At 34.4% G+C, this 14399-nt stretch overlaps 1 protein-coding gene across 7 annotated transcripts in view; it reads right to left on the bottom strand.

The window, feature by feature from the left end:
* Positions 1-14399, bottom strand: part of SCAF8 (SR-related CTD associated factor 8) — a 176067-nt gene that overhangs the window by 99077 nt on the left and 62591 nt on the right. For all 7 annotated transcript variants that reach the window (XM_045544614.1, XM_045544613.1, XM_045544612.1 and 4 more), the window contains 8 exons: positions 13949-14063; positions 12242-12373; positions 11890-12002; positions 10494-10687; positions 7686-7786; positions 4869-4982; positions 3361-3517; positions 1283-1416 (listed from right to left, as the gene is read on the bottom strand). In XM_045544614.1, the coding sequence (XP_045400570.1) occupies positions 1283-1416; positions 3361-3517; positions 4869-4982; positions 7686-7786; positions 10494-10687; positions 11890-12002; positions 12242-12373; positions 13949-14063 (1060 nt within the window). The remainder of the gene's footprint in view (positions 1-1282; positions 1417-3360; positions 3518-4868; positions 4983-7685; positions 7787-10493; positions 10688-11889; positions 12003-12241; positions 12374-13948; positions 14064-14399) is intronic.

The raw sequence follows: 14399 nt of genomic DNA, 5'->3' as shown, positions 1-14399 counted from the left end.
TGTAGGTACAAAAAAATCCCAAATATTTATCTGTACCATAGCTTTACCTCTCTTCTGAATTTCACCATTTCCCAACTGTCCTTCCCAAAAGAATTCTTCCCACAGTTTTTCCCATCCTCAGATAATGGTGACTTCATCTTTCCAATTTATCCTACCAAAACTCTTGCCTCTCTGCTTTTGCTCACAACTCTAAATCCAATCATGCCAGGAAGTCCCACAGTCATACCTTGCAAATAAACCTAATATCTGACCAGTTCTCATTACCTCCACTGCTAGCAGTCTATTCTGAACCACCATCACCTCTCACCTGGATTGCTATTAATACAACTGTCTTTCAACTCGTCTCCCTTTTATCAAAGCTCATTACAGCCTATTCTCAGAATAGTAGCCAGTGCAATCATTTAAAACTGTAAGCCAGATCAAGTCACTCCTCTGCTCAAAATCCTCCACTGGCTCCTCATTCCATTCAGAGCAGAAACCAAAGTCCTTACAGAGGTTTATCTTCAACTAACCTGCCTCTCACTGGCTTTACTCTAGCCTACTTACTGTTCCTGAAACACAGCAAGCATGCTCCCGGCATAGGTTGTTACCTATGCCTGGAATGCTCTTCCTCAGACATCCACATGGTTAATTCCCTAAGGGCACTGCTCAAATTTCACATTCTCAATTAGGTCTACCTCACCATTCTATTTAAAATTATAACCACATACCCAGGCACTCCTGATCAGTCTTACACTACCTTTTTCCTTCCATAGACTCTCATAGTCTTATTTATTTTACATTTTCTGTCTCCTCTATTGAGAATGAAAAGTTCAAAAGGGTAGGGATTTGTGGGTTTTCCCCCACTGATGTGTCACAGACCCAGCACTCCATAAATATTCGCTCAATAAACAAACATTTAAATATGAATGAGATCATTTCAAAAATAATTTTTTCAAAAAATGTTTGACTAAACTCATTAAAACAACTTATTGTCCTGTCAGTTTGACTTCTCAGAAAACCATGAATCTAAAGAAAAAAAAAATTCAAGTTCTCAGAAGTAAATAATACTTCCATGTTTACATTTATTTTAAATTTAATGTGTTTAGCATAATGATACCCGAGCATTAGCAACATTTTTTTAAAGAGACTTTAAAAAAAAATTCTTTTGCCTAATACTACTGAAAAATATTTATTCTAATTTGGACAATTTCCTCTAACTTTTATAAAGTAAATACATGAGTAAAAACAGAAATGTAAAACAACACATTTTACAAAACAAAACAAACCACCCAGCACTAACCTGCAACATAGCAACAGGTGGAGGGAAAACCTCTGCCTGGGTTGTGACCACTGTCTCCTTTTCAACTGGAGTTGGACTCTGAGTTGTCTGGACCGTCTCTTTAACAGGTTCTGAACTTTTCACAGTTTCCCATTCTAAACAAAATATTTGATATTGATTTCCTTTGGGTTGGTGCAACTTCATCATTTTCTTCTACGTATATTCATGTCACATCTAAGTCTTTCATCTACCTTGGCACCTCTTTAAGATATATCCACAACTATAGGTGCCACCCTAGATTATTGCTCAGATAAATCTGATTAGGATACCAAGGAGTCCAAAAGAACATGACACGTGAGACATAAATAAAAGATACTAAAATATTTAATCTAAAGAAAACACTTAGAAGGGATATAATAGATGTGTATCTCAACGGTTATCTGATACAAGAGGAACCAACCTTACTCAATTTTTTTATCACAAGGTACAACAAAGAAAGACCAACTAGGAAAGTATTAACCCAATACAGAAAAATCCTTCTGAAAATACAGCTACTCAGAATTAGAACAAACAAGCTCTAATGGTTCCTCCAAGGTTTCCCTATCTCATTCAGAGTAAAGATCAAGTAGAACTACTAAGATTTACATAACTTTGCCTCTCTGCCTTCATCTTCTACTACTCACTCTGCACTCACTTTGCTTAAGCTATACTGGTCTCCTATTTTTGAATACAGCCTTTGCACTTGCTGTTCCCTCTGTGTAGAATGCTCTCTCCTCAGATAGCTTCATGTCTCACCCCTTCATTTATCACTCTCTCCATTAGACTTTCCACAACCACATAAAAAGTGCAATACCTCCACAGCCACACTGTGAACTCCCTTCCCTGTTTTTTCTTCTTAGAACTTAACACTGAAGTATTATATAGTTTATCTATTTTGTATTATCTATTTTTTTCCACTAAAACATGGCTGGCAAACTTTCTGTGTAGTAAGTATTTCAGGTTTTATGGACCGTATGTTCTCTTTGGTACTATTCAACTGATGTTGAAAAAAAAGTCATATAAAATAATAAGAGAGCATGGCTGCAATGCAATCAAACTTTCTTTATGGAACAGGCTACCAGCAGGATTTGGCCAATGGGCAGTAGATTGTCAACCTATGTGCTACACTCCATGAGAAGAAGGATTTTTGTCTATTTGGTTCACAGCTATAATTCCAGTTCCTAAAATTAGGCCTGGCACACAGTAAAAACTGAAATATTTATTGAATGAATGAATGTCCTGGAGAAACAGCTGTGGGGGGTGGTGGTGCAGGGGGTGGACTGATGGGAAGAAAACAACTGAAAAAAATGTTCAAAAGCTTTACATTGGCCTGAGAAGTAAAATATTACGAAAATTAGCTGATTTTGTTGAACAGAGCTAAGATGTGAAGAAATAAGGTATCTATCCTATTTCAGTTCTTTTCCACATGTCAATTTTAAGATTTCTTACTGGTTATAACTACTAATCATTTTATTTTAATTTTTCTTTTTGTCAACCACCTGGCCAATTGGAATAACTGCTAACCATTTTGTGAATTTATAACTTGAGTCTTCCAAAATAAAGAGACAAGTTTTTTAAAAGAGCAGGCTAGATGATCATTTGGTATTCTAGAAGGTATTCTAACACTGCATGAATCTGACCCAGAGCTCTCTAAACTAAGCTTCTACTCCTGCTACTCTCAATATGGATACTGTTCAAAATAACGTGGAGTTTTTCAAAGAAGCTTCCCAAGTCCTCAGTCCCCACTTAGATTCAAGAATTAGAAATATTTACTTTTGAAAAGGCTTCATATACGCAGCTGTACATTAAATATCAAAAATTTTAAAAAGACATACATGAAAAATGTTGCTACATTTATAAACTTCTAATCTATACTTTGACCCCTATGAAATGAGACCCATTAAGTATATATATTAGACACAGCAGTGTTTCTTTTCTCTTTTTTGGGAGATGAATCCAGAACATAAAATATACACAATTTACCCTCCCACCCAAACTCATTTCAATTAACAACTTCTAAGAATACTTTTTTAACAATAAAATGACCTCAGAGTTCTTACCAGTATTTACAGTCTCCTGATCAATCATGCCTCCTTCTGCAAAACCTTCCAAGTCATCCACTTTAACTTTTTCCCATGGTATATATGTAACCCCAAGATCCACATCCCAGAATTGTTTGTATTCTGTTTTTACACCTTTGTTTAAAGCCCAAGCAATCTATAGCAAACAGGAAGAGGAAAAAAGGAAACTCATATATACTGTAAAAACAAGGCAAAAAGTTCAAAATTATATGTAAACTATGTAGAAACAAATACAATTAGTTGTAGAAAACAGTTGGTGCCTGTAATCCCAGCACTCAGAGAGAGTAAGGACGGAGAATTTCTTGACGCCAGGAGTTTAAGACCAGGCTGGGCAACATAGCAAGGACCCATCTCTAAAAAATAAAATAAAATAGCCAGGCATGGTCATACACGCCTGTAGTTCCAGCTTTTCAGGAGGCCGAGGCAGGAGGATCACTTGAGCCCAGGAGTTTGAGGTTGCAGTGACCCATGATTGCACCACTGCACTCCAGCATGGGCAATAGAGAGAGAGATCCTGTCTCTAAGAAAACAAACAGAAAAAGAAAACAGTAGGATGGGCAAAGCTGAAAAATGAACAGCGGCCAAGAAAATTTTGTCCATGTATATTCTGTTCTTGCTCATTTTAAAACCTGCATTACAGATAGTGCTTACAATCTGGGATTTATTTCCACTTCTTACTTCAACTCTAAAATGACACATTTCCAGAGATAAACCAAATCTACTTTTCATCATTAAAAAATCAATCTACATTAGTGATAATCAGGACAGTTATTATAATTCAAGCAAAACCTTTTACTCCAGGAAGGAGACCAGTGATACTTTAGTTTATAAGGAGAATGTATCTGCCATGAAATGCGAAAAGATAAGTATACATTAACTATCTTGAAAGCAGTTACAGTTTTTAATCCAGTTGCAGAAATTGATGGAATAAATTATCTCAGAATAGCAGGAATGAAATTATGAATTAATCACCGGAAATAATGGAAAAATACTCAATAAATTCTCAGTGTAACGACTAGGAGGAAAATAAAAACATACTGATAGATAATCCCTTCACAAAGGCCTGGTATATATAAAAAAGACGTTTGTTTTTTTAAAAGAAAATTTAATAATATAATTAGGGGGTATAATTAAGAGTGCTGGGAAGAAAAAGTGAATGAAAAACAAACATGTAAAAATGAAAAAGTTCTGCTCATAAAATGGTACCCTAGTCGACTCAGAGAGTTTTGGCAAGGGTGATTCAAAGAACTTTGTGACTCAAGTTTTGGTTATTAGACTTATTTTACCTATATCTAATTCTATAACTCAACAATACTGAAATAGTAAGTTTCTGATGAGATTTGTCCATAACATTAAAAAAGATGAATATAACTTAGGGACATTCTAGTAATCCAATAACACAAGAACATGTGACCCCTTCCCACAAAAATTTTACACTTTAACAAAATAGACATTAAGATATGCATTCCCCTTCCACAAAATCTCACCTTAATGACCTTGGACCCAATTTTATATGATCCAGAACTAAGTTTCTGAAGAGCTCGAAATGCATCTTGTCGATGAACCATACAAACGTAAGCACAGCCCCTGGGAGGAATCATCTATTGAAAAAGAAAAAAAATTGTTTTTTGTTTTTTTTTTTTTTTTAGAAAGAGTATAAGAATGGAAATTCATTCTGGCATTTTATAGTTTTCATGAAAAAGAACATTGACTAAAGCTCCAGTTCAATTTTGACAGATTACTGAATTGTTTTCCCCTTTCTTCCTTCAGTTGTTTATTGGTACAACTAATGTACAACTAATTAATGTTTTTTTAAAAAAAAAACACCCAAATTAAAACCTACTTAAGTCTCATTCTAAGCCACAATACATGTGAAATCCTACATATCAAGTGTCAGTTTTATGAATGCAAAATAAAGACTATTAAGAACAAAAAAATGTGTAACTACATACATATAATATCACCAGATTAAAGGACAATGATACTGGATGGCCAAAATATTTGAGGACAAATAATATATGCCTAGTATTATTTCAATTTTTCCAAATGTTATATTGAGTAATGTGAGGAAGGTTTTTGTTTTAGAGAAGTATCTTATCCTTATAAGATTCTATATCCTTATATAGATTTCCATAGATATATATGAAATCCATAATCTGGAACTGATGATAAAACTAAAATCTTTTCAGTTTTTTATAAAACTTTATTTTGTTCAAGTCCTCTGAACAAAAGTTTTAACATGAATAGGAAAATAGCCTCAGTGTAAAGATAAGAGACTGATTTACAAAGCATTTAACTATTCTATAAACTACCAGATCATAAAATTATCCTTAATGTATGAATTCAGAAAACTATACATAGCATTTCAGTTTCTTTTTGAGAAACTCAAAAGGTGTTCTATCACTTTATTATTACTCAACACCTAATAAGTTTTATTTGTCAAAATAAAAACCTCATCAGCCTTGATAACACTTCAAGTTACTGTCTCTTTAAACCAGATCTCTTAAAAGAGACACTTATCTAAACTCTGACATTCTTCTTTATTTCTTGCAATATAGCTCCAACCCCTCACCAACTCACAGAAAATATTCTCTTCAAGCTCACCAATAACCTACTAAATGCCAAATTCAAGAGACTTTTCTGTCTTCAAACTCCCCACAACTAAGTGAATGGGTTATGAATCTTCCAACAACTTTTCACATCCTAAATTTTACCACTAACCATTCTGTTCAGTTCACAAAATAACTTAGTGCTTATTATTTGTAAATAATAATATGCTCTCAAAAAGTAATACGATAGAAGAGGGGGTAATGCAAACAGATGCTCAAGGGACCATTATACAAGAAATACTACAAACAAGAAAATCCAAAATGTTACTGGGATACAGGGTCCTTTCAGAACAGTGATTCCTGGCTGTGCATCAGAATCATCTGTGGAGCTATCGCACTCTGCTAAGAGTTTAAAGATACTGAGCATGGACATTCCTAATTTTTCAAATGTCAACATATATTTCTGATACGCAGCTAGGGCCGAGAACCAGTAGTTTAAGGGTAGGGGAAAATCAGAAAAAATCTCAGAGAAGTTATATGATGATAGACTCTGAAAGACTGCTATGTTCTGACAGGTCAAATTTAAAATGAAAAAAAGCAAGAAGTCTACAGCACTCTTGTGTAGAAAGAAAAATCTGAAAAACCTAAGTTTAAATACTCAACCAATCACCTATTATCTGTGTAACTCAAACAATCACTTAGTTTCTTTATTGGAAAATAACAATATCTCAATTAAATTAACCAGCTTCTTCTGGGGCTCCAACAAGATCATACATATTCAAAGTAAAATACAAATGGTTAAATTCAATTCAAACGAAGAACGTTGTTATTAATACAGAAAAGTCAAGTTTGGCCATTTAAGGAATATTGGAAATTAAGACTAGAAGGAAAAACTGGGCAATTTTCTGGTAAAAGGTCCAATAGACATCAAAGTGTAACAACAGCAAATGAAATCAGAAGCCTAATGAAATAAAATTCTCCTCAAATAAATGACTGTAACACATTTCATTAGTTAATTTTATTTCACTACCTGCAATTTACATAATGGAAGGAGGCAGAAAGCAAATGATTTGTAAATATAAAAACAATTGAAATGGCTAATTAAGGATGTCTGCTGCTCGGGGAAAAGCAACAGGCCTTAGGAAGAATAAAATGCATATTCAAAGAAGGAGATTGGATGGTGCAAAATCAGTGAAAGAATCAAGTTGAAGAGTGACATTATGCTCAAACTACCTCCAATTCCCTGGCTATACTGTTTTTCTTGCCTAACATTTGCTTTGTTTTATAAGAATGAGATGGCAAGAGTGAGAAAAGAAAAAACAGGCAAAGAAAACTGGAATCCCAAGTCCAGTTGTATCTCCACCACTAGGTACGTGCTCATTGTGCAGGTGATTACAAGTCTTTAGGACTCCATTTCCTTACATATATTTTTTAAAAAAGGAATTAAACTAGATCACAGATAGGGTTTTCTGCTAACTCAGACATTTGATATTTTTAGGAATCAAGTACTACACTGTTATAAAACCTCCAAGAATATTCTGTTACAATTCCACTTAAAAAGAAAACTTAATTAAGGAGAGAAACAGCACCAAAACAAATACAGAAATGATCAAAGTAAAACAATCTTTGTATAGATGTGCTTTATTAAAGGCAGATACTACTGAGTTAATTAGGAACAGAAATGATCCTTTGTATGAGTGAAAACTCCCTCTTTTTTTGTTAACCTTACATTATTGTTTAAGAATGGATACTTACATTGATGGATTCAATTTGCCCAAACTCTTCAAATAGATTGGTTAAATCTTGCTGCGTTGCCTTCTTGTCCACCTGACCGACCCAGAGAGTAGTACTACATACTGCCAAGACATGAGAGACAAATGACCTAAATCACATATACAGTTCTTTCAAAAATAGCTGAGGAAAAAAGCAATACTACCAACAGATTAAATTTAAGACAGTATATTAAAAATACTTATTAATGGGCACTTGTATCTGTTATGTTTAAAATCAACCAAAATCCTAGGTGTTCACTCACATCTCTGCCAAGTAAACCACCTGTATGTCACCTACTCTCAAGCTTAGCTATACACTTGAACCACTTGTGGATGCCAGGGACCCACATTCTAAGAGATGATGAGAGAGTGGTATGCAGTGTAAGACAGACAGCGGTTCCCAACCTTTTTGGCACCAAGGACCTGTTTCAAAGAAGACAAATTTTCCACTGACCGGGGGAGGGGATGGTTTCAGGATGATTCAAGTGCATTACATTTATTGTGCAGTCAAACCTCTCTGCTAATGATAATCTTTTATTTGCAGCTGCTCCCCAGGGCTAGCATCACTGCCTCAGCTCCACCTCAGATCAACAGGCATTAGATTCTCATAAGGAGCAGCAACCTAGATTCCCTCGCATGCACAGTTTACAGTAGGGTTCACGCCCCTATAAGAATCTAATGGCCCTGCTGATCTGACAGAAGGTGGACCCTATACGGCGATGCCAGTGATGGGGAGTGGCTATAAATATAGATGAAGCTTCACCTGGTCACCCCTGGCTGAGTGGCCTGGTTCCTAACAGGCCACAGACCAGTACTGGTCCATGACCTGGGGGCTGGGGACTGCAGGTATAAAAGACTGGGAACTTGGAGTCTTAAAATTCCCTAGGTGATTCCAATGTGCAACAAAATTTCAAAACCACTTCTCACTGTAATCTATCTGTGAACCTTTTAAGTGTCGTTCTGTGCTGGAATGATTAAGTGTGCAATAGCATTATGTCTAAAAAAACAATGTGCATACCTTAATTTAAAAATACTTCATTTCTAAAAAATGCTGACACAGAGACAAAAAGTGAGCACATGCTGTTGAAAAAAATGGCACCAACAAACTTACTTAAAGCAGGGTGGCCACAAATCTTCAATTTGTTAAAAAAAAAAAAAAAAACAACCCACAGTATCTGTAGCACATAATAAAGGAAAGCACAATAAAATGAGGTATACCTGTGTTTGCTTGTGTGCTTTTTGGATTTTTCTTTTTTTTTTTACTGTGTGTTTTACCCATGAAAATAAGACAAATAAAAAAGCAAGTCCATGGTCAACAACTCTGTAAGTACTGACAGCAACAACACGACAAGTTAGGTGACGAACTAAATGAAAGAAATTCCACATAAAAGCCCTACCCTAATATTGGTGAATAAATTGATGATTCTGAATGTCCTAACGGTAATCATGTAAGAAAGCCCAGTACAGTTTTGTGGTCAGAACTTTGACATTGTTTAACAGCCAGCACTAAAATGTTTAAATTTAAGTCTCTCATTCCAAGGTAAAAGAGACATTTCCAGAGCTAGGAATATGAAGTTTATTAAATTAATACTAGTTCTCATAAGCTGATAAGATTCAGACAGGCCAGCCAAGGCCTACACAAATTACCAAAACTTCGTAAGAAGATGGCTGTCACCTTTGATTATAGGCCTGGGGTTTCCAAGATGCTCTAACAGTATAAATTATACCAATTATTTACCTATCTCTGTGGCAGAAGACATTTATTTGGAGACCTTCAGAGATTAGATAACATGATTAATGTTTAGCTCTTCAGAAGGAATGACAATTTGTTCCATTTTATGTACTTCTTTGTCTGCCTATAATCTCTTAGTTCACCTCAGAAGTCATAACTCACTACCAATCCTCTAGGCAGAATATGACACTAATATTGCTATACTTAACACTCTTACCAACTGAACCCTCCACTAGCCTGTTCCTAAAACAACCACAACCATTACCAAAGTTGCTCTAATCATACATATTAACTTGTAAAGGTGGGAAAAGTTTGTAAAACTAGGTATTTCTCCCCTGGTATTAACCCATAAATTTATAATTTGCTTTAAAAAATATAGCGTATATGCTTTGGGTAATAATTACTCCTACAAACCTAGTGGTCATAATTGGTTAGGATACTATGAATAGAAGTCACTGCGTCCATGTTATAGGCCAGACTGCTTTATATATCATCAGTCAAGACATATTTTCTTTTCCTTTTGAGACAGGAATCTTGCTATGTAACCCAGGCTGCAGTCGAATGTGTGATCACAGTTCATACAACCTCAAACCCCTGGGCTCCAGCGATCCTCCTGGCTCAGCCTCCATATTAGCTAGGACTATGTGGTGCATGCCACCATGCCCCACTAATTTTTCATTTTTTTGAGGCATGGGGGGGGTCTCACTATGTTGTTCAGGCTGATCTTGAACTCCTGCCCTCAAGTGATCCTCTCTGCTCACCCTTCCCAAGTGCTAAGATTACAGGCATGAGCCACCATGCCTGGCCAAGACATATTTTCTAACTTGCATTAAAAACAGAAAAATAAAATCAATTCTCAATAACCTTATCTGACTAGAATCTACTCTTTCTTTTTCTTCTCTTCTCTAGTACGTTATAAAACTAAGGACAAAATTACTCATTTACCAAACCACTTTTCAACTTCTTAGTCTGAAAATAAGATTTGGCTGAGACACTTTGCAGCAGATAACAAAAAAAATATTTATTGAAACCAAAACTTTGTAAAAATGTGTTACTTACCACTCAATGTTTTAGATCTAATTGGAGGTAATCCTTTTTTCTGTCGCTCTTTCTCCCTTTCTCTGGCTCTCCTTTCACTTGAGTATGAACGTGATGATTTCCTCTTTCTCTCTCTTGAGCGGGAGCGTGATCGCTTTCTATGTTTACGCTTTCGAGAACCTGACCGTGATCTAGACCTTCGTTTCCTTGGTGATCTACAAAAAAAATTTTATTTTACTTCTAACAACATTATGTTTGTATCAAATTTGTCACTTCTAAGTGAGGGGGAGGAAAAGTTTGTCTTATATTAATATTTAGGTGCCTCTTAAAAGATTTTATAGTATAATCAAGTATCAAACAGGCTCTTTACTGAATTTCTGTACTGCTTAAGTCTACATTAGTCATAAATGTTTGCTTGTAGTGATTCTGAGTTTGGGTGATTATTCATAATCAAGAGGAAGAAGGGGAGAATGAGATAATGGAAAGGGCCTCATTTTCAATTTTAAGTGATGAAGATGTTACATTTTTCCAACAAAGCATTAGGCTACTATATAATTCTGCTTAGTAGTTTTCAACTTCTAAAATTTTATGGTGCCTAACTTTATAACAGAAGGTGATACTGAAGCACTCTCTTTTTCCTGCCAAACATATATATGCCATTGAGCTCTCCTCAAAATGGTTAATAAGGTGTTGTGAAGACGAATAATGAAGCTTTCAGCACTATATTACAATTGTTTCAGTAAAATACATTGACATTAGGTAGGTTCAGAGAAAGTTGAACTGACAGACTCTCATTTGCAGAGATAAACATAAAGAACTTCGTTAATAAGAACAAGAAATGTCTGAAAATGTGATCAAGGATAATGCCTTTCTTCCAGCATTTATTGTTCACATTTTCAGGGGCATTCATGAGTAAAAAAATAAGGTATAAAAATGTTAAAGACTGATGACGCTAGGTTCACAAAGAAAACCATTCATAAGACATGTTTTACAATGGCTTGGTATTATAGTTAACATTTATAAAAACAATTTTTGCAGTTTTATTTTCATGACCATTTTTGTTATCATGAGATGAAATGGAATACAAGAAATTTATTTTGATTTAACTGTTGTTCAGAGGCAAGAATATACTAAACTTGCCAGTGTCATAAAATTATCTAAAATCAAGTAAAATCCAAAATCCTAGTCCCATGACATGGTTGCCACTCTTATGTATCTCACTCAAATAAATGACTACAGACAGATCCAATTAAAAACAGAAACAAATCTGTTTTTAAAATTCTGAATTATCTTTTTTCTGAGACTATAAAAAAAGATGTCAGTCCAAGAAAAATATTTCCTTTAATCATGATGCAATGAAATAAAGCCAACATTTTAAAAGTTCACACACAGCTATAGTTAAATATTATTGCAGAACCTTGAACGAGACCGTGAATGTGTTCTTGATCTTGAGCGAACTGCCACTTTCTTAGTTTCTTGTTCAAAGATCTCCTCTTCCACTGCATCTTGCCCTTCATCTATATCCATATCCTTGAAAGTCAAAAGAACAGCAAACAAAAAGGTTGATTGAGATTCAGTTACGTATTGACAATTTTGCCTTTAAAAATAGTCACAATATTTGCATTAACGCCCAATTTATAAGTAAAACAGAAGTGGATCTTAAGTTGGGGAAATATACATTCAGGACATTGCCATTACACAATATTTTACACAATGTTTTCTTTAACTAATTTTAGACATTTATGACCCAGAAAAGCATTTACTTTTACCTGTTGCTGAATGTCTATGGAATCATCCAAATTGACCTCAGGTTCAAGAAAATGCTGTTGACTGCTCCCTTGTGATGGTGAAGCTGAATGCTCTGACCCAAATGTTCCTTCTTGACTATCCTGAGGAGTGGCCTATGGAGAACATTACAAGCACACAAACATTGGGAGATAATTTTATTCTGAATGGAAATTTAAACACAGCAAGCATTATAATTACATGTTTAAAAAGGAACCCAATACATAAAGAAATTTCATGTTAAATAACTTATAAATAATCAATCTAAAGTTGTACTATATAAATCCAAGTTTACCTAAATGCAGGAAACAGCTCCATAAAAGGTGGGGACTATAATATTAAAATAGTATGATCAACTAGGTCTTCAAAAAAATTTAATTGTGGAAAATATAAACTATAGAGAATTAATAAAGAGATTATATCATGAATGTATATAATGGTATAAGTTAAAAGAATCTACAATTTCATTGACAATTAGCACTAATAAAGATGTTACAAAAGTACAATATTTTATATAAAAAAATTTATAATCACATATTACATGTATAAAAAGGCAAAACAAAGCTCAAATGCCAGTATCAAAATCATTAAGCTAGCAAAACCATTATCAACTTGGATGTTCCTCAATATCCTTCAAGAGGAATTCACAAAATAATAATAGGAAGTACTTTAAGATATGTAAAATATTTCAAAAATTCTAATACAAGTTAGGCAATGAAGCCTAACTATAGAAACATTTAAAATTTGAACACACCCTCCCCAAAAGAGAATTATAGTAACTTGATAATAGTTACAACGCTTACTTCATGCTAATCAGTATGAACCTGATTAGCAATTATATATACAGTTGACCCTCGCTATCTGTGGGGTATTGCTTCCAGGACACCCGCAAGGATACCAAAATCCAGATGCTCAAATCCCTTATATAAAATGGCACAGTATTTGCACATAACCTATGCACATCCTCCCATATACCATAAATCATCTCTAGGTTACTGAAAATAGCTAATACGATGCCTATACATCACTTCATTCACATGGATTAGTACAGACGGCTGACTATACTACAGATCATATACATTAGCTGTATACTTCTGCATTAGATATTAAATTTCACCAAGCTTCCACTGCCTCTGGAGTAAAATGGGAGTCATAATGCCTATCTCATGAGGATTAAATGTAATCACACCTATTAATTATATGCCTGATAAAGTTCCTGTCATATGATAAGAGCAATTAAGTTTTTAAAGTTAAAGATTGCAATCTATTTTGTCATCATTCCATTACCACCAATAACATAACCATCATTACCTTGCTTGATAGGGAACAGAGTGGGGAGAAAAACACATGAAGCTCTAAGGTAGCTCTAAAATCCTACCTCTGTCTTCTGATCTCTACTTATAGTATACGGAAATTAATTTCTGCACTGTGCATTCTTAAGTTGCCAGACTCATTTTGATTACAGAAGAGACTACAAAGGTCCTGAAAAGACTGATCTTATTAGTAAGAAATAGTGGAAATATCACCACATTTATACTTTAGATAGAAATAAAGTGGCTGGCAAAAGCTAAACAGGTTAAGAAAATACTCATCTGTTAGGAACAAAGGAAAAAATAAACCACTCCACAGAAATGCCATTTACAGAATATAGATAGCAATAACTCTAACGACCACAAGATGGAGTTATAAACCTTTTGAGGCTGTTGTTCCAGAAGCTGCTGTCTGAGATGTTCAAGGTTTTGCTGTTGTAGTTGTTCTGCTATCTGATGAAAAATGGAATTGTTCACAGATTCTGAAACATGAGAACTAAAAGAAAAAAAAAGTGGGAATATACTTTAAAACCTACTAAAGATAATATGAAAATAAACTGAGTATTCAAAGAGAAGAAAAAATGCCAATTCAATAAAACATACTCTACTACGTTTGGTTTTGAAATCTTAAAACCAAAAGTGGAACATTTAACATTAATACATTAAAAGAGAAATATATTCTTCAATAGTATTTCAATAGATGGATAACATGTTAGAGATGCTCTGCTGAAGACCTAATATTACTGTCTCATGCTATTAAATTAGTGCTTCTCATTAGCGCATTTTAAGAGTATCTCAATACAACACATAAAAAGTTTAAAGTATTTAAAAT

Source organism: Lemur catta, chromosome 2, assembly GCF_020740605.2.
Source record: "Lemur catta isolate mLemCat1 chromosome 2, mLemCat1.pri, whole genome shotgun sequence".
NCBI classification, from domain to species: Eukaryota; Metazoa; Chordata; class Mammalia; order Primates; family Lemuridae; genus Lemur; species Lemur catta.
Note: the sequence above shows the minus strand (reverse complement) of the source record. Positions and strands in the feature narration are given on the sequence as shown.